Raw genomic sequence first — 19,066 nt, 5'->3', positions numbered from 1 at the left:
CCAGACCCATTTCTCCCTTTAGGAAAATTATGGGGGATATAAATCCGACCACCTAACTTTGCTGGTTAGGTTTAACAACAAAATCATTTTCAGAATTGTTTTACAACACATGAATGTACAAACTAAATCAAATTAAATAAAACTGCCTTATACTGGAGATCTTCTGAACAACATACTGTAGTTGCAAGTGTTACTGTCTGGCTCAAGGCCAGCAACAAAAAGGGAGGCCACACACAGACACTTCAATCAAGAAACAATTTATTTAACTCAAATGAATAAACAAAGTAACCAACCAAATGGGGTGTGTGAGTAAGACAGTCATCAGTCATGTCAGAGGTGTGTAGATGAGTGAAGATATGGTGTAATGTGTGTTGTAAGATGCAACAAACCAAACAAAGAGAGAAACAGGCTGTAGTGGCTGCAGCAGGCCCAGGTGAGGGAGAGAGAGACTACCTGAGGGGCGGACCTTTATGCCTTTTGGGAGGCCCTAGCCAAATGGGCAGGTATTAACTAGCCACCCTCCAAGCTCCGCCTTCCAGCCAACTCCCAGAACTGCAGCAGAAGAGTGAGGCAACATGCCAGGAGAATTATCAGCACTGTGTTTGAACCATAGTTACCAACTCTTCCATCTGTTTTGGCAGTTTAGCCTTGGCCAAGAGGTAACATTTGAAGCAATTTCTTTCCTCAGTGAAGCAAAGGCGCACGCTTGTTGCATCTCACAGGCCAGTGTGCAACATGGTCAGTGCGAACATCATCTGGAACTCCAACACGCACTCTGTTGTGTGGTGATGGTTGTGGTGGAGATGTGGGGTTCAGTGCTGGGCGACCCCTTTGTGAATGCACAAGGATCAGGCTAATGGCTTGTTTACGTGGCTTTCGGAAACCAAGTAGTTTACAGTCACGGCGGTAGATCACCCATGCATTAACAAGGCCTAGCACGATGGTTTGCCAGAACAGGTAGAGGTACCACCTCCTTGACCTCATGTGGTACTTGTACCTTGCGACACATGCATCAAGGAGGTCCATTGTGTTTTATCAAAGCATTGTATATTGTAAGTATCTAAAACTAGCTCTCGAATAAATATAGTGGAGTAGTTAGTTCGAGTTTTGGCATGAAATAAAGTAGCTAATGTGATGTTAGCTGAAAGTGCTACATAAAGCATATAAGGTGGTTTTACCCACCATTGCTATAATCTGGCTGGTAATGTTAGCCTTTGCTATATTAGCTTGATAAAAAACACGAGGTGTCTTCAGGCTGCTACACAAAAATAACATACTTCAGAACCCCGGCATAAACTATTTACTATGTATAAAAGTTTGTTCAGGTTAATGTCACCTGTCAGTTAGCTGACTGGTGACTTTAGCTTTGGCTAGCTAACGAGCTAACTTAAATTAGCTAACTGTTTAAAAGCTAGCTAGCTTTATAGTCAGGTGTTACACCAAATCTATGACCTGGGAATTTCAGCTGTAGAACCACTGAAAACGTGTTTACATTGTGATCACTTTATCGCTAATTTAAACCCCTCAGATTCGGTGATGCAAGGTTAGAGGATTGGCTAGTTTTAACCAACACTGAAGAGACCAAAGTAGAATAGAACTCATAGCTAGTGTTATAAGTCACCTTAGTTAACCCAACATCACACCATGATCATCAGTTTAACCTTTACAGAAAACAAAGGCACTTAAAAAAAAAGGCGATCAGTAGAAGTCAAACTATTTGCTTGTAAATGTTTATCAGGAGCTGATGTTAACATCCAAACAAGTATTAAACTCAGTTAATAATAAATAATAAACAATAATAATTATATTAGTCCACTTCCTTTGGCTGAGGTGTTGTATAGCCTGATGGCAGTGAGAACAAAGGATCTCCTGAACCTCTCTGTTGAAGTTGGCTGTAGTGCCACTAATATTTAACTATACATTTTATAAGAGGAAAGTTTCCTGCTCAAGTCTTGGCTCATTAAATTCTGTTACTGATGAGAGGAGCTCTACCTGCTGCTGTCAGATATGCTTGATCAATAACCATTGAAAATGAAAGTGAATATCATTTGATTGTTTGAACCTATTGTTATGTTTGATGTCATTTCAGTACTGACTTCTTGAGTGATGTCACAGGTGATGTCACCAGTCCCCAGCCACTGATAACTGCTGAGGTCACAGTTGTCTTGAACCAAGATTTTACACAGGAGCTGTTTCTGCCACCAGTCTAAGTCCATAATCCCACAGAGGAGACATGCAGGGCTCTGTTGGTCGGGGGGTGTCAGGGTCTTAGCTGCAGGAACGGCAGCCTGAGACCCTCGGTCCAGCGACAGTTGTTTGTCGTAGTGGACAAGCAACTCAGCATGAGCCTCGTGCTTGAAATGCTGAGGTGCCTCAGCACTGAGCATGAGTTTCAAGTCCCTTGTCTCAGAGCCTTCACGAGTCCTCTGTGGAGCTTGTGGCGGGCAGCCCGTCGGGAGCACCGGGACATTTCCCAGTGGTCTGAGGGTTGCTTTGGCATGCGCTGAAGCAAGGACTTGAGACTCACTTTTTTAGACCCAGTCTGTGGTCTCACCGACTCACAGCTGCCTGCAGGTCCTCAGAATGAAATGCTGAAATGAGGAACAGAGCACACACTCCTACACAAATCCTACACTCCTACAGAAAACCTGCAGGTGAATAATACAATCAGGACCATAAGACCCCCTTCCCAAAAACAAACAAAAAAAAAAAACTTATTGTGTCTCATTTATCTGGACTAGACAGACATGTAGATCTGTTTATTGTTGTTTTATCTTGGCCATATGAAGATGAAGATTCATATTGAAGGTGTTTTAACATGGGCTGTCATTTCAATACAGACTGAGTCACTCAATGCCTCAAACTGTCCAAGATCTAATACAGACTATAGGCTGTTTTTGTTTCAGATAAAGATCAGTATGTGGAAAAATAATTACGGTAGTGTTCAAATTCTTCTCATTGAAAAGGATTTGATCATTTTTTCCCTTTGTCATAATAAAAACAGAAATCTTCATTTCTTGAGTTGGGAGTAGGGTTCTTCCATTGATGGGGGAATGGGGACAGGTAATGTTTTTTGGTGACAGAAAGAAGCGAGTCAGTGTTCAGTTCCTTCATCCTGTCTGGTTCAATTCACCGCACAAACCTCTTCACCGTCGCCCTCCTCTAGAACAGAATAATTGTTGAGTCACAGTGAATGAAGTTGATTCTTTCGAGTTGCTCTGTAGTGAAGCCTTATCACTCTACTTACTACTGTAACATTAATACTGGTCTTTTTAAAAGGAAATTACAGGATCATGACTTTAGGAATGTAGTGAGTAATTAATCTGCAGTGTTTACTCTTGTGGTTCAATTTTCAAATTAGAATAATGACATTTGACACCAAAAACAGGCACCAAGATTCCTGAAAACATGTCTGTCTTTTTACCAAACAACTAAAATGTGTCAGCAACAACAAAATCTAACTCAAAAGGTCAGCTTACTAGCTTTTTTTTTTTTTTTTGAGCTTTCAGTCGCATCTCATGGACATAAAGGTGTGGTTCTGGTGTCAATATACAACCTAAATGTTTGTCCATCGACGGCCTCCCAGTCGATGCTGTGAGGAGCTTTGCTCTGATATTCTTTGTTAGAACTTGAAGCTAACCAACCAAGGGAAACTGTATATACAATTTTGATTATTTGAAAGCAGTAGTTCAGGTCATTTGACATGTGAGGTACTTATCTATAGTCAGTGTATTTACCTGCAGTAGATTCAGATTGGGGCCCCCTCAGTTTGGAGAAGCAGCAGAAGCACCAGCACAGAAGCTGAGTGATGTGCTGCTGTGGATGGGGGCCAGCTGCAAAATCATGTTTTAGCCACTTCAGAAACTGCCCACAGAAAAAAAAAAAAAAAAAACATGGAGTCCAGCTAGCTTCCAGAGACAACAGCCTGCTGCTGCCTCAAGAGGGCAGTAGGTTACAAGATTAATCCAAACACTTGATATGAGATGTTTTATGTGACACAAGGATGCTCAGAGATGTAAGGAGAGATGTCACTTCCACTTCTGTATTGCTCCAATTGATTTTTAGCTTTAACTAGTCTAACACTGGCTGCCTTACTTGACCACTGTTTGTACCAATTATTAAAAGCAGCTTGTCACACTTCCATTTCCTTTTTATTATTGTGAAAACATCTATTAACAAGACACAACATGGGAAAAAAAATAATTATCAAGAAAACATAAATTCCACAGCTCTCAGTTCACTTTTTTTGTTTTCTTACTTTAGCAACTTTTCCCCATGTTTCTTCTCTCCAAATTAACACTATAAAAAGTCTACTCGGTGAGAGAAAGGCCTCTTGACAACAGTTGGCTGACACAGAGACAACCTCTGATGGGATGTGAGTGTACCCAGAGTCCACAGGGATGATTCTGTAGTCCATATTTGTGTGTGTGTTTTTCCTTTTTCTTAAACAATAAAAGAGATTCCTCCTGTGTTTGTGGTTTTTGTCTTCTCTTCCTCCTTCTCCTTTTTGGTGTTGTGACGATGTCTGCTATGACGCTGACCATGCTTTCTGCCATTCCACAAACTCGTCTAGCAGCACTGGCCCTGCAGAAAAAACAAGGATAAATGCAATATTAATACAGATCTGGGTGAAGAATCTGAGAAATCATGAAGCACAGAGAAACTTTAAGAATTAAAAACCAAATGTACAAATGTTACAAAACTGAATCCAAAGCTTTTCTCATTCAGAAAGCGAAACATAAAAATATATAACGACTAGTAAAACAGGATCACCATTTAAGTCACATCTCTGCATTATGAAATTGGTAAGTAAGATTTTGTCAATCATTCATAAGTACAACAAATTTGAACAAATTTATTCTGACAGCACTTGAACAATGTAAATATGTACATTTGAATCAGTGTTTACACATCTACAGAATTTATTTGGGAAAGTTGAGACACTTTGGGAAAAAGATATCAGTAAATGATTTGTAAAGGAAGGAAAAAAAAAAATCAATCCAACAACAAGCACTTAAGTCTAACTTGCAATTATTTTTTTTGTTTAATATAGTAAGTTAAACTTTGGTTAACTTTGCCTTCAGCCTTAACGCTGCTGACCAGTTGCTAACTGTTGTGGCAGTGTGGAGGTGGCTGTAGCTGTTGCATCATCCAGTGTCATGAAACCCTGCTCTGCAACACTACAGACTTCCTCTCTGTATCCACACATGAAAATAGCAACAACAAACTACAGCAAGAAAACAACCCACAGGGAGTTTCTAAATCTGGATTTACACTGGATGTATCAGTTTAACCTGGGGAGGTTTTGATTTATAGTCCCATGTAGAATTTCGTCAGTCGATAGCACAATCCTAACACTGGAGTGGTGTCTCGTATGATCCATCCATGGTGTGCTTCAATTATATTCGCTATAGTCAGTGTTCACATGCTTTAATCCCCTCTGAGACGCAGAGCTACGAGGAGGGGAGGAGGAAGTTCACCTTGCTTCATTACTGCAGATGGGACTATTCTGTCGCCACATTAAAGATGCAATGTGTAAGATCTGGCCAGATCGGTCCTGAATTTTAGTTTAAAATGTTCAAAAAATAAACTAACACCATTAACGGTATGCTATCAACAATTTCAACTATCAACAATAAATGCACATATAAATAATAAATTATAAGGAAAAAGGGGAAAACAACATGATTAACTGGACAGGGGTGAAGAGGTGAAATGCTGCCCCCTATGGAGGTAGATCAAGTAGCACGATCATACACATTACACCTTTAACTCGTTTCATTCAGCAACAAAGTGAGTGTGGTGCGCAGGTGGTTTGAAGTGGAGACAGATTTGCTACATCGGTTACTGAATCATTGCGTTTTATAATTTTGCAAAGCGACGTCTTCAAATGTGTCGTTTCCTTTGACCAACAGTCCAAAGATTTTAAATTTACAAAGATGTTTTGCAAAGAAAAGCTGGACCAGAAAATGTTTGGAAATTTTGCTTCGCAAAAGATCGATTATCAAAATAATTGCCGATTAATTTTCTGTTGATCGATTATTCATTGGAAGTGCTAAAACATTTTTCTACTCTTCAGCATCTACAATCATTCTGGCATCAGACAGAGTTACTGCAGTCCTGACGTTGCATCTCTGTAGCCATAGTTACATTTCTTCGGAGCATGTATCCATCATTAACTCGAAGTATAAATCCAATTTTAGTCACTAAGCTTCAAGCACCACCTGTTTTCCAGGAGGTTTTAATTCATTTCACTGCAGCGTTTTGTGGTGTGACTAAAGCCTCATTGTGAGGCTGCTGTAAAATCCACTCACAAGCTCCATCTTCATCGTAGTTACTGAGGTCTGTGTTGATGGTCCTGCTGAACTCCAGAACATTATACCACTGGTCCTTATTCATCCCCTTGTACTTGGACTGCTGTGGGACAGAAGAACAGGGGGAAGGCAGTGAGGAAGTGATAGAAAGAGTGGTTGAGGAGAAAAGACTTTTCTTTTGCCAAAGAAACAAACAAACTGGGATTTACCTCCAGGAACTGTTGGAAGACTGGGAAGAGAGGCCATGTTCTCCCCAGCAGTAATGCCAGCATGGATTTAGCTGTGTCCATGTCCAGACTCCTCTGGTCCTTATCCTGATGACAAGACAGAGGCACAAAGACAAAAGCAGGAGCTTGAGGTGACAGACTTAAGTGCACAGTCATTTTATTAAACTCTCACTCATTCTTTTAGGGCATTCTCTTACACATTTCTGACATGACAATTCTGTTGGAGTTGCATTTGTAGGGTGATCCACAGTGCTAAACCAAGCTCTCCTAATTTCTACCCAAGTGGTATGAACAAATGACAACTGTCAGAAAGAGAGGAAATCAATGTCATTTAATCCAATGTGGCTGAGAGACAGAGCAGTAAAATAGATTGAAAGAAAAACGTTTTGTGGGAACAACAGAAATTAGTCAGAATTTAAGAGATCTGGTGATGGTGGGAAGAACAAATACATCCACCCACCAACAGTCCTGACTAAAACGTTGTTTGTACCATAAAAGAAGCTGAAGTCTGCCGTGTGGAACTCAAAGACAATGAGGACAGTCAAAGGCATCTATGTTTGTTTGCAAGCAAATGAAACTTCGCACATGATGAAGCTATCAAGGCAAGAAAATCCCTGTCAGCCACATAAATACTCGCAACTGAACAGTTTATTGCTGCACACCACAACCTCTCACAAGCACAAGCAGAACACAGAGACTATGACTTATCATCTACTTTAGCACTGTTCAAAAATATATATAAAACAGTGATAAAAGAAACTAAAATAATTTATGATATGATTAACAACCATTACATAATTTCAATAAGAATAAATCATAACTTTTAAGACTTGGAGCAACAGTGCACTATTTAAGAGCAATGACACAACAAAAATACAGCCAAGGTCAATCAAGTCCTTAATGAGGACTCAAACTATTTAGAGACACCAAAGTCTTGAGCTTCAGCATCTGTTGTAAATTATTCCTTGAGGAAATGTTTATCTTTTGAAAATGATAAACAGGAGCAAATGATGCTCATTTTGCAAATAAAGAGATGTTCAGACTGAGGCAGAAGTGCTGCATTAAAAAAAATGGATGTTGAAAATTGATCAAACACATTTTGACTTGGGAGTATGTGTGGGACAGAGTCAGATGTTTCACTACTCAAGAAACAGCACTGCATTAAAAAACCCGGCAGGGATATTTATAATACTAGCAGACAACTCTGAAATGATTACAGAGACATTTCATTGTCTTTCGTAGAAGAACTGCGATCGACCAGAAGTGTGGTTCAGGTTCAGTGGTTCAGTACAATGTAACATCACTCCAGCAAGATGATATTTAACCACTGGAGGCCAGCAAAGACAACATTTGGTGTCTCTTTAACTCTTTAAACAAAGATACAAAAGAAGAAAGCAAACTCACTCTGGCGAAGTCGAAGGCATATCTGTAGATGTTTTTGAAGACTACAGACTCGTTGAGCTCACTGCGCAGGTAATCCAGTTTGCTCTGTAACCTCTCTGTGGAGTCACACCTGCAAGTAGGTGAAGGACGAGACACATACACATGGTTCAGCAGCTTTTCTTACAGGTCTACTGACAACTAAAGACAGTGAGGTGAGAATGAGAGTGTTGGCAGAAAAAAAATAAAGATAGATTTCATCTGTGTTGAGTGTGTGAGTGCATGTGTGTATGTACTTGTACATCTGTCTGTGAGGGCCAGGGTGAGTTTCTCACTTTGGGAGTCAGGACATTTTCAAAGAGCTGTTGAGACTCTGTTTTAGCGTTCAGGTTAGTGTTAGTGCTCGGCACTGGTTGTGATGGTTAAGGTTAGACTGCCACAGGTAGAAGTAAAAATGTGTGTGCGTGTGTGCGTGTGTGAACATGTGAATGTGAATGCTGCTTATACCAAGCATGTGAAGCTTATATTCAGGGTTATAAACTTAATGTGGGAGAAGACAACAAAACAAAGTCTTATGTGTAACTTCCATTTTGAGCAACAGAAAAGAGTAACTTGTCTTACTGTAATAACGTCATTCCCCTGAGCCACTCCTCCTTTGTGAAGAACCCCATATTTGCTGCTTCTAGATGCCACGCTAAAACTAACATGATAATCTGCAAGAAAGAGAGAAACAGTCTGTTTAACTCCTGCTGACATTTAAATCCACATTGATGCATGTGCACAGGGTCTTCATTCCCTCTGTCATCATTGTGTACAGTCTGATTCGCCTAGTTTGTAAAAGGCAGAAATATTTCTGCAGCAGTGGAAATGAAGGGAGTTCAGCACAACAAAAGTCCCAAAATATAAAAAGGCAACACACACATGCAGCCATTGAAAAGTGACTTGTGTGGAAAGGCCTGGGATTTCATGCAGCTGAAAAATAACTATGAACTTAAAGTTCAACATGTACGTAAATGGATTATTTGCGAATAGGCTTTTTTCCATGACGAACATTAAACCATTTATTAATTTAGCACTACAGCATCTTCATTTAAATATTTACTATAACCTAATAACTCCAAACTGCAGCAGTCTACAACAATATGGCATTATATTTTCTAATGAATGAGTGTCATAAAACAGCGTTACCACATTCTCCTTGCTGAAAGTCAGAGTAAGAAGCTTCATAAATAACTCTTAAGCGTTTTGTTTTTAGTCCTAGGTTAACTAGGTTAAGGTGTGATTTCTCGGTGTGACCCCGTGACACTTGATAAATACAGTCAGGGACAGGCAGGATGAATCTAAGAGCCAGGGGACTCACATTCTCTGGTTCCACACCAATGTCTTCACAGAACTTTTCCATGGCCTCTGGACCAACAATCTTGTCAGGGCCGGCGTACTCGTGGAACCAGGCCAGGCACTTCTTACTGGAGAACGGTTTCGCAGCGCTGATCAGCCTTGCGCTGCGGATCTGAGGTCGTGCGAAGCTGCAACAAAGGCTCAGTTTTAAAATTAACTCAGCTCAAGAAAGGTTCAGTCGCTAACTTAGATGATACATGTTCAACACATGAGATCAATGATATCTAATAGTTCTCAAATGGAACAGATGAGTTAGGGCAGACCTCTGGTGTCTGTGGAGTAAAAAAAACATTGAATATGAAACGCAAAAACAAACGCCCAAATTCCTCAAATTCAAGGACCCAATTGGATCATGGTTAATCATTGTGACTGGAACACAACAACAGGGACATCCCTATAATCACAAATGTGACTGACTGACTGACTGACTGACCATAGTTTGACCTCAGTTCAGCCAAATGCCACATGAATGAGTTGGAGTTTCCCAATGCTCTTTCAAAATGAATTGGCACAAACAGTTTCTATCAGTGGGCGTTCACAGCCTGCAGTGTTGCCAACTTAGTGCATTTGTCACTAGATTTAGAGACAAAAAAAAAAAACAGAATTTAGTGACTTTTTGGACAAACCTTGGCTACTTACAGTCTCTTCTAACTTTCTCTCTTAGAGTGATCATTTTACGGTAAATCCAGCTGAAATCACAGCACAAGCTTTGTCTTTCATTTATGTGTTTGGGAATGTGAATAAAATCGTTAAAAAAAAAAAAAATCTGGATTTTAGCAGCAGCAGAGCAGCAGCAGCAGCTTGGAAATGTCTTGGACGTTTACCTGTAGTCTTAATGGGCCACGTTTCAAACTTGTTCTGTTGTCTGACAACAGAAACAGAACAGCTTTTATTTAGAATTCAGCTGTATCAAAATACTGTATATGTGAGCACGGAGAGGAGGAGAGAAGCAAACAGATAAAGAGCTGAAACCAGCTGATACTACACTGAATGCTAATATGACGTGATGATGTCAGTTGTTTACAGCGGTTCCACAGGTTTTCCACTATGTCGATTTCACACATTGACCATACGTGGTCCAGCTGTATACCAGGTTTTGGCCTAGTCTTGTTACAGTGAGAACTAGGAGGCTTTATAGAAGCTTAGAGATGTACTCTCCGTGGTCTCTTGCAGCATGGATAGCAGCACGTTGCTAATTTACTAAAGTGAAGTAAAGAAAATATCAAAAGAACTTCAACTTGGATTTTTGCACAGAATATCTAAATTCAAGCACTTTTAATGACCCATATCTGTTTATGTCCATTTTCAAAAACTTTCACAGCCTAGATTTTTTTTTCCCTCAAATGCACAAACTGTCAAGGACATCAATGACCTGTGGGAAACATGTATAGTGACTTTTTTTTTTGACGTTTCTTGAATTAAAGCTGAAAGTTGACACTTGGCTACATTTCAAATCCATCGTGGTGGTGCACAGAGGCAAAATTACAAAGACTGTGTCACTGTCCCAATACTTATGAACCTGACTGTATATCCAACTGACAGATAAGACACTTCTCTCTTGCAGTCGTCCTGATGTGGACTGAGGCTGCACTGATTAAGATATGTGCTGAGTGCCGTTTTCTCTGAACGCACACGTGAAGATGTATTTGCTTGGATTACATGCCTCCTTATTTACTTATGACACATACGCACGCACGGAAAATGAGAAGGTGAGGGGTTCAGTGTGCCCACTGCCAGGTGAAAGACAACCCTGCCAGTCCTTTTTCGGGCTGCTGCAGGTTCAGCCAATGGCTGTCCTCGCCAGCAGAGAGCCTCTACCTCACCAGCTTCTTATTACAGGTCAGAGAGACATGCTACATGAAAACATCCAGGACCCAAACTGAGCTTTACACTGCAAAAAATTCTGATGTTTATGTAAGATACAAAAACCTCTGAGTGGAGGACATTTCTTGCACTGCAGACAGACGACCACAGAGGACAGAATACAAAGTTACAGTGTGAATGAATGTGTGACTGTTTACCTCGTAATTTTACACTTGCGCTCATGGTCATCTGCATCAGGGAGCTTTCTCTTCTTCTTCACAGGCATCACTGAACCTTTAACGGGCTTCACTAGCTGGGCTACATTTTTTTTTTTTTTTTTTAAAAACACATGTTAGGAGGCAGTGAGAACACATTCACAAGCCAATAATTAAACATCTGCATAAGGATAAAATGTCAAGGATGCAGGTACCTGTGTGCTTCTGGCTGCCTGGTCCATTCAAATCTAAGAGATTCTACAAAAAAAAGAAAAAAAGAAAAAGAATTCAAACCCTCAGGTAATAAATCCCTGCTTGTCACTTTGCAGTTCAATAACTTAATATCTTAATCTTACCAAAGTTATCTCTGTATGTTTAAAAATTGACTACTTACAAGCTTGTCCAGTGTTTCTGATACCGACTGATGTCTGCCAGGTGGCACGGGTTGTTCCTATGAGTAGACACATCATCAACACATGCAAGATATCATTACCACTCAAAATGTCAAGTCAAAGAGGAGTCAAAACATCTGTAAACACATAAGCTAGTTACTTTTCAACTTTTCATTATTATCAAAACCTTTGGCAAACTTTTGGTCAAGTGATTGAGCTAATGGCATCTCATTAAACAAAATCTAAACGGTGTGAATTGGCTCAAAATGTTAATCACTGTAAATTACTATTTTAGTGGGAAAAGTTGGTCAGAATAAAAAGCCCAAGATCTTGTTCGAAGAATGGTGCAATCCATGTTAAGAAAACAGAGTTTGAAAAATCATGTAAACTCAATTTTTTAGTGATTTAATATGAATGAATCAAGGACCACAGTTTTACAATTTGAGCTAAATGTATTTCTGCTGTCAAATTTCATGGAAATTGAATGTCTGTCTGAAACTACATTTGAGAGGTCGGTCACTGATATTGGCCAATAAGGACACTGTGCAGACGAGTCACTATTTTCTTATGGACATGGCTTTGTACACAGGAGCAGTCATAAACAGCTGCCAAGAGTGCACACACTTTTGCCTCAAGTATCACTGGAAGCATTAAGACTTCCCTTCATTGGAGCAAAGGTGCCTTGTCTAAATCCAGGATAAACAGACTCAAAGTGGATCTCGACAGGTGTCCTAAAACTTTAGGTGCTGCTGTATGTGTAACTATTTTTAATAAAATGGTCAAAACAGGGCGAGTTAAGGTTTACTTAAATGACACATGCAGACATTAAAAGTGAATAAATAATAGTTAATATTAAGTGTATCTAATCATGCTGTATAAAAGGTATGGCTACCAGACACCGAGGCCACTTTGAATTACAGATTTGATCAAATCCTTTAAAAAGGACAGTGAGGCAGCAGCTGGCAGAAGCATGACTCATAATTCCCCAAATGTCAGTGTTTTCATCATCTGAGTAATGCTGAAAATATGTTTAATAAGTCACCATTGTTAAAACAAATCAAAACCGAAAAAAAAAGGTGAGCATTCAAACACGTTAAAACCGGTCAGTTCAGCTGGACTCATAACTATAATGAGTGAAACCGAGAACTGATTCAACAGATTTACTTTTCACCTGTGGCGACTTGAGATAGGTTCATGTAAACGCTCCACAAGACAACTGACGGAACAAGTGTAACATCACAGAGGACATTAGCATTACTACAGTCACGGATGGATTACTGAATGGGCTTACACCCGATTAAACCCAAAAAGAGGCAAAGCCACTACAACCAGCCCGTGTTTGAAGGTAACTAAGTGCAATTACTCTAGTGCTATACAATTTTGAGATATTTGTACGTTACTTGAATATTTACTCCACTACATTTATTTCACAACTTAAGTGACATTGCAGATTCCGATTAAAAATAGTAAATATAATCAACCAATAAATTGCAATGTTTTATTATAGGTTAAGGCTTATTGATCCAAGAGGGAAATTCACAACCTACCCAGTAGTTTATAAAGTAACTAATCTGAGCTTCACTTTTACCAGCTGCAACATTACAGTGTTGAGCACATTAATAAATCAATAAGTATATTCAAATGATAAAGACAGAGAGAGAATTTATATGATTCTGAAACAGGACATTATATATAACGTATTTGCATCATACTGTGAATGTGACCTGTATCTGGACACTTAATACATATAAGGAAAAACGCACGTTAATGCAAAGTGGAAATGCATCATGATCTTATCAGCCTGACCACTTCTGGATATAGTCCGTCTTGAATTGTGTTAGGGTCTTAGGTAGGTGCAAAGGCAGATTTGGCACCTACAGCTGATTTGCCGCCACCTCAAATTACTCATGCAGCAGGTTTTACACTGGAAGACAGGGCCCATTTTCTCATGAACCGTCCATGAAGAGATTTTATATATGGACTGCTGGGTGTCTGCTATGTTTGTGAAATTAACTTGCAGCTTTTAAAGATCTGTTAGAATGAACTATTGAAATAAATACTGAAATAAACCCACTGTTTCAACACAGTGGAAACCAGTAGAGATCAAAAAGGTTGAGATTATTGCGGCCAGCAATCATCACATTTATAGACTGAATCTAAAACCCATATAATAACATTACTACTACTACTACTACTACTAATAATAATAATCAATAAACCATTCGTTAAATTAACGGCCATTCAAAAAATAAACAGAGGCTGCGTCGCGGATGCTAGCTGAACACGGCTAACGAGGCTTGAATGACTAATGTTTCAAATCGTGGCCACATCTCTCATCTGGCGGTCGATTAATCAAGAAGAGAAAGTTGAATCAGGAGATAAAACGCGGATTGTTAGTTTGACACTGGTTTCGCTGTGGGGACTCTTCTTTTGTTTGTTAGCTCCGCGGGTGTCAGAGCTACACTGCTAACGTTAGCTAACCTGTCAACAGGCTCACCACATCAAACTGAACCCAGTCAGCACTCAGTACAAGAGAAGTAAATTATTTGTTTAAGTAACCCAAACAAGATGAAGACATTTAAATTCTTCTAAACACTTACTTTATTTCAGTTTTTCCACTCTACGTCTCATAAATGAGCTCCACCTGCTTCGGTTGTCGCCGGCGTTTCCGGGGTAATGGACGGAACCATCGTTTTATGGGGGTGTCATGCGAAACAAACGATCCAATGCAGGGTGAAACGTTTGCAAACACACATTTTACGAAAAGAGATTTAGAAAACAATATTTTTTATTTTATATAGATCACAATTATATTATTGAATGAGCCAACAGAGAACTACGAAAGAAAAACGGCTAAATAAAACACCCCCTGCCCCCCCACTGGATCAACGAAGGTGAAACTTTCTTTCTTTTTTTTTCTTTTTTTTGTTGTTTTAAAGGAATAATCCGGTGATTTTTATTCTGCGTTTTTGCTTTACCACAGCCTATAAAAACTTTTCAGTTTCTCTTGTCTTCTATATATGTATAAGACTCAATACGTTTTTGCTTGGTGTGTCTAATAAACTGACAACTAAGTGTTTAAATTGTCATTTCTATGTTTTTTTATTGATTTGGTTTCAAACCCACCAGAATTCATGTATTTCTTGTGATAATTATCGCACTTTTTAAGACTGATATAATTGCGTTTATTTAATGTGACTCCAACATGCAAACATCTCATTGTGTTCATTCTGAATTCAGTGCGGCATGATCTTTCTCATGTTGTGAAGCCCTTGCATCTTTTATTAACTCACGATCATACTTCAAAATCATCACTTCTGTTTATTCATGGAACCTATTTTTTTACTCTAAGGTAAATGCATTCTTATATTTTTGATGTACTTACAACCAAAGTCTTACTTTGAACATCAACATATTGACCTTCTACGGCTAAGTTTCAGTAGCTTGTATCTTATCACCAGAGAGGAAGTCTCATTACAACAAAGCACAAATTCAAAATCCACCCACACCCGAGTTAGTTGTCTGCATTTTCTTTCAGTGACAATAGTGACTTGTCTGGAAATGAAGGACAATAAGGAAACAGAAATCTCTGTCTTTACAGTTGACTTTTATTTTGCCAGGAAATAAATTATTCAACTTTAAAAAATACTTGAAACAAGCAAAACAATACAGCACACAAAAGTAGTTGAACCACTCTCATCTCTCCCCACTCCAACAACACAAGGTTTAATGTCTTTACTTGATGTAGTGGCAAACATTCAGCTGGTTTAGGCTGTGACTGATTGTGTTTAGTTCAAGTTTTGTTATCACACAAGGCTACAGGTAAATTTGCCCCACCCCCACGCCATGCAGGTCGGGCTGATGGGTGAGTTCAGGGCTTCACATGAGAAAACCAAAGTAACCATGGCCTGCTCCACAGGCTAAAATCCACTTCCAGCTTCTTTAACCTCATATGAAGTTAGGCCAGACGTCTGTGACCAGGAAAAAATTTCTGGAAAATGCTATGAAAACAATTCAGTTTCACCAGCTAATACTGATTATTGATTGGATTAAATATAACACATTCAACGACTTAACATGGTTTAAAATACAGAATGTCTAATAAAAAAGGGCAGTAAAATAAGACCAGTACCTGTATTTTAAAAAATGTTACCATGGATGGAAGTGACACCTTTATATGCTTTAAAACATAAAAGATATTTTTTTGTATGTTACTCTGTTCAGTGTTAATAGTGTGTTTCATACAGTTTGATAAAGAAGACACTGATGCTTGTTGTGTTGTTGCACAGATGTCTATGAATATGAATATTCAATATGATGACCAGATAAATAAAAACAGTGACTCATTAGATTAATAAATACCTGAAAAAACTGCACCCGGAGCTCAGTCACATACACTCAGTGTGCACTTTATTAGGTACACCAGATGCCAGTTTTTGCCAGAGATATGTTAATTCAATTATATGTTTTAGCATCGAGGTCTTAAGGATGGTGTTATACTGGACTAAATGGATACTGGATTAAATGTAATGGAGGCCAGTACAACAAAAGCTTTAACCATAACCTCAGTAATACATATGTTATTTAATTTACACATTTCTGTGAAAACAGATGTTGTGGCAGGACTGTTCTGTACTGAGTGCAAGTCTCTATATATGTTGTCAGACACATCCCAGTTTTCTAGAAATTGTTAAAATGCAAAAGTTAAAAGGTGCTTGAGGGTAAATGACATTTTTTTGAACCAGATCTGAGAAACTGTTGTTGTAAATGTTGAATAAGAGTCAGAGCTTTTGAAATGATGTTCAGAAATAACTTTCACTCTGTGTGAACCTGTGAAAAACCTCTGCAGGAGAAGTCTAACAATCTAACAAGTCTACAGCCATGCTAACGGTTCAGTGAAGCTGCACTGAGGCACAGTGGTGCTTTGAGTTGAACGCTACTATCAGCATGCCAACAGGTTCACAGTGACAATGCTAACATGCTGATGTTTAGCAGATATAATGTTTAACATGTTTACCATGTGAGCTTAGTGTGTTAGCTTGGTAATTAGCAGTAAACACAAAGTACAGCTGAGGCAGATGGAAGTGTGATTAGTTTTGTATCTGGTGCTGGACAAATTCAAACCTAATAATGGTGCTAGATGAAAAGGCCAGAGGTCCACAGCTTTTATAATGTATTCCTTGGGAACCATGACACATTTAAGGGCGATACATCAAGAAGTTGTTGAGATATTTCATTCTGGGTCAGAGTGTAAAAAAGGACATTTTTGAAGTGTCTAAATAAAATTTGCTACGGTGAGTACACAAAAACTGATCCGGAACAACTGCTTTTCTGAACAGATACACACAGATTCAAAGCAGAAAACTTCACTGCGTTACACATGAATACAGACATATACACACACTTTTACTGTACTGTAAGTTTATGCTAAATACGTCAAGGCTAAAAATTTGTATTTGGAACTTAAATGTGTGTGTGCATGTGTAACTGAGTGTTGAGTTTTGTGCTTTGAGTCTGGACTCAGATGTCTTTGTGTAAATTCACTTTTGACTTTATGTTTTTGTACTTTTACATTGTTTTTCCTACAGATTATTTCTACAGATTTACAAAACTGAATTTCTCATCCAGAGGTTTTTCACACGTTCACATGGGGTGATGCACAGCCACAGGTTTTGAAATTATTTCTGACACACATATCACACGTTTCTGTGATTGTTAGAGCTTGCTGACACCGAGCCCATCTGGTATCACAGCACACAAGATAAACCTTGAAGCATCTGGAAATGACATCTGTCCCAAGACACAGGTTTATACTGAATCACAAGAGAAATAAAAAAGACAGAAAATTCTGAGTCATTAAGGGAAAAATCCACCCCAAAATATTTTTGTGTTATTTTACTCCCCTTGTGTTCCTAGTTTACCTCAACTTTCCAGATCTAACTTGAGTAATAAACGACATTTCCCAGAATGCCTTTTGCTTTCATTCTGCTGTTTTCAATCATATGTGGATGTAAGGATGTACAAATATAAATATAGATAGTTGGCCATCCAACTGGTGACCACTGGGTAGACTGGATTTGTGTTTTGTTGTTGGTTTGTATTCTGGAGAGTTTTCTGTAGGAGTCGGTCTCTATGCCTCTTGTATGACAGACTACTCCCGGTATGGTTGTTCAAACTCCTCACCCTACGATAGAGGAGGCAAATAGAAACAACAGAAACGGGCCCGGGAACACAAGACACATCCTCAGCAGCAGGTTCTGTCAGAGGCACAAGGTCCTCACTGGCTAAAACAAACACACATGGATGAGATAGTATTTTGTAAAAGAAGATTGTTTTAGCATTTGTTTTAATTGGTTGGCAAACACTTAATGAGTGGAGCTCACTGTGTCAAAGCTGTTAAATAAGTAGCTGATCACTGAACGAAACAATGAAGTATTGACACTCAGAATGTTCTGATTTAGTTTTAGGGACTCGTCTCACTGTCCTCCAGTGTCGTTGAGAAGGTTTCAGAGTTTAAAAAAACAACAGGGAATCATCTGCAAAACACTAACTGAGCCAGGTCTGTGCATAGAGAATGAAACTGCATAATGTGATTGACAGGGGAGTTTGCTTCTTCTCAGGTGCGACAAACATTTCCAAAGAAAAGCTTCATCGAATTCAGAAAAGAACTGAGAACAACAAGACAACTCTCTTGGCTCTCTCTCTCTTTCTTTGCAGTTAAGTATATAAAATGTCAATCTGATTATCATCAACACCCTGGTCTTGTATTCACAGAGGGTGAAAAGCTATTTCAGCATTTTAAGTGGAAAGTGAATTATATTTGGCTAAAGATTCTTTTCTGTGATTAAAGTGAAGCTGACAGGTTTGCAGTAAGTGACTACTGTCGATCTCTGTACTGTGTCAGCGCTGTGAACGTACACAAAGAAAACAACTTTTGAAAAGCAAACAAGAACATTTCAACTGACAAAGAGAGTAACATTCTTCATAAATATATAATAAATATAAAAAATTCAACCCCGCACATTCACTGTTGTCTTTCTTCCTCCTCACTGCTCTCAGGATTTGATGTTTCAGTTTGACAGGAAATCCAAAATCAGAGCAGAACAACATTCGCTCACAAAGTGACGTCACCAATTCTAAACCGCAGTAGTACTTTTAGGACTGAGGGTTGCAGAATCATGATTTTATGATTTTTAAATGAATGCAGTGTTTTCGACATGCACTCCTCAAGAAGAGCTCTTCTCTGTGATCTCAGTGCAACTAGTTATATTGTTTTGACTCAGCAGCTGTTTTCCTTTCTATTTCACTGTGCTAAAGTTTCTGCAGCTCACCCACTG

The 19,066-nt window shown here is 38.9% G+C and overlaps 1 protein-coding gene across 1 annotated transcript; it reads right to left on the bottom strand.

Annotated features, from left to right (window-relative positions):
* Positions 1–4,139: 4,139 nt before the first annotated feature.
* Positions 4,140–14,401, bottom strand: dcun1d5 (defective in cullin neddylation 1 domain containing 5). The gene is made up of 10 exons (XM_022738592.1): positions 14,330–14,401; positions 11,732–11,788; positions 11,553–11,595; positions 11,341–11,440; positions 9,282–9,447; positions 8,543–8,634; positions 7,946–8,054; positions 6,524–6,628; positions 6,315–6,417; positions 4,140–4,584 (listed from the first exon to the last, which is right to left on the bottom strand). The coding sequence occupies exons 4-10, from the start codon at positions 11,406–11,408 to the stop codon at positions 4,529–4,531; spliced, it is 699 nt and encodes a 232-aa protein (XP_022594313.1). The 5' UTR covers positions 11,409–11,440; positions 11,553–11,595; positions 11,732–11,788; positions 14,330–14,401; the 3' UTR covers positions 4,140–4,528.
* Positions 14,402–19,066: the final 4,665 nt, after the last annotated feature.

The sequence above is a fragment of the Seriola dumerili genome, unplaced genomic scaffold, assembly GCF_002260705.1.
Source record: "Seriola dumerili isolate Sdu_G_001 unplaced genomic scaffold, Sdu_1.0 BDQW01000036.1, whole genome shotgun sequence".
NCBI classification, from domain to species: Eukaryota; Metazoa; Chordata; class Actinopteri; order Carangiformes; family Carangidae; genus Seriola; species Seriola dumerili.
This window is presented reverse-complemented; position numbering and strand designations above follow the sequence as displayed.

Coding starts and splice junctions, on each gene's coding strand:
- dcun1d5 (XM_022738592.1), bottom strand. CDS start 11,408: ATGCCTGTGAAGAAGAAGAGAAAGCTCCCTGATGCAGATGACCATGAG. Junction 9,448..11,340: donor CGCAAGTGTAAAATTACGAG/GTAAACAGTCAC, acceptor CCTTTGTTGCAG/CTTCGCACGACCTCAGATCC. Junction 8,635..9,281: donor TTGGTGTGGAACCAGAGAAT/GTGAGTCCCCTG, acceptor TCTTTCTTGCAG/ATTATCATGTTAGTTTTAGC.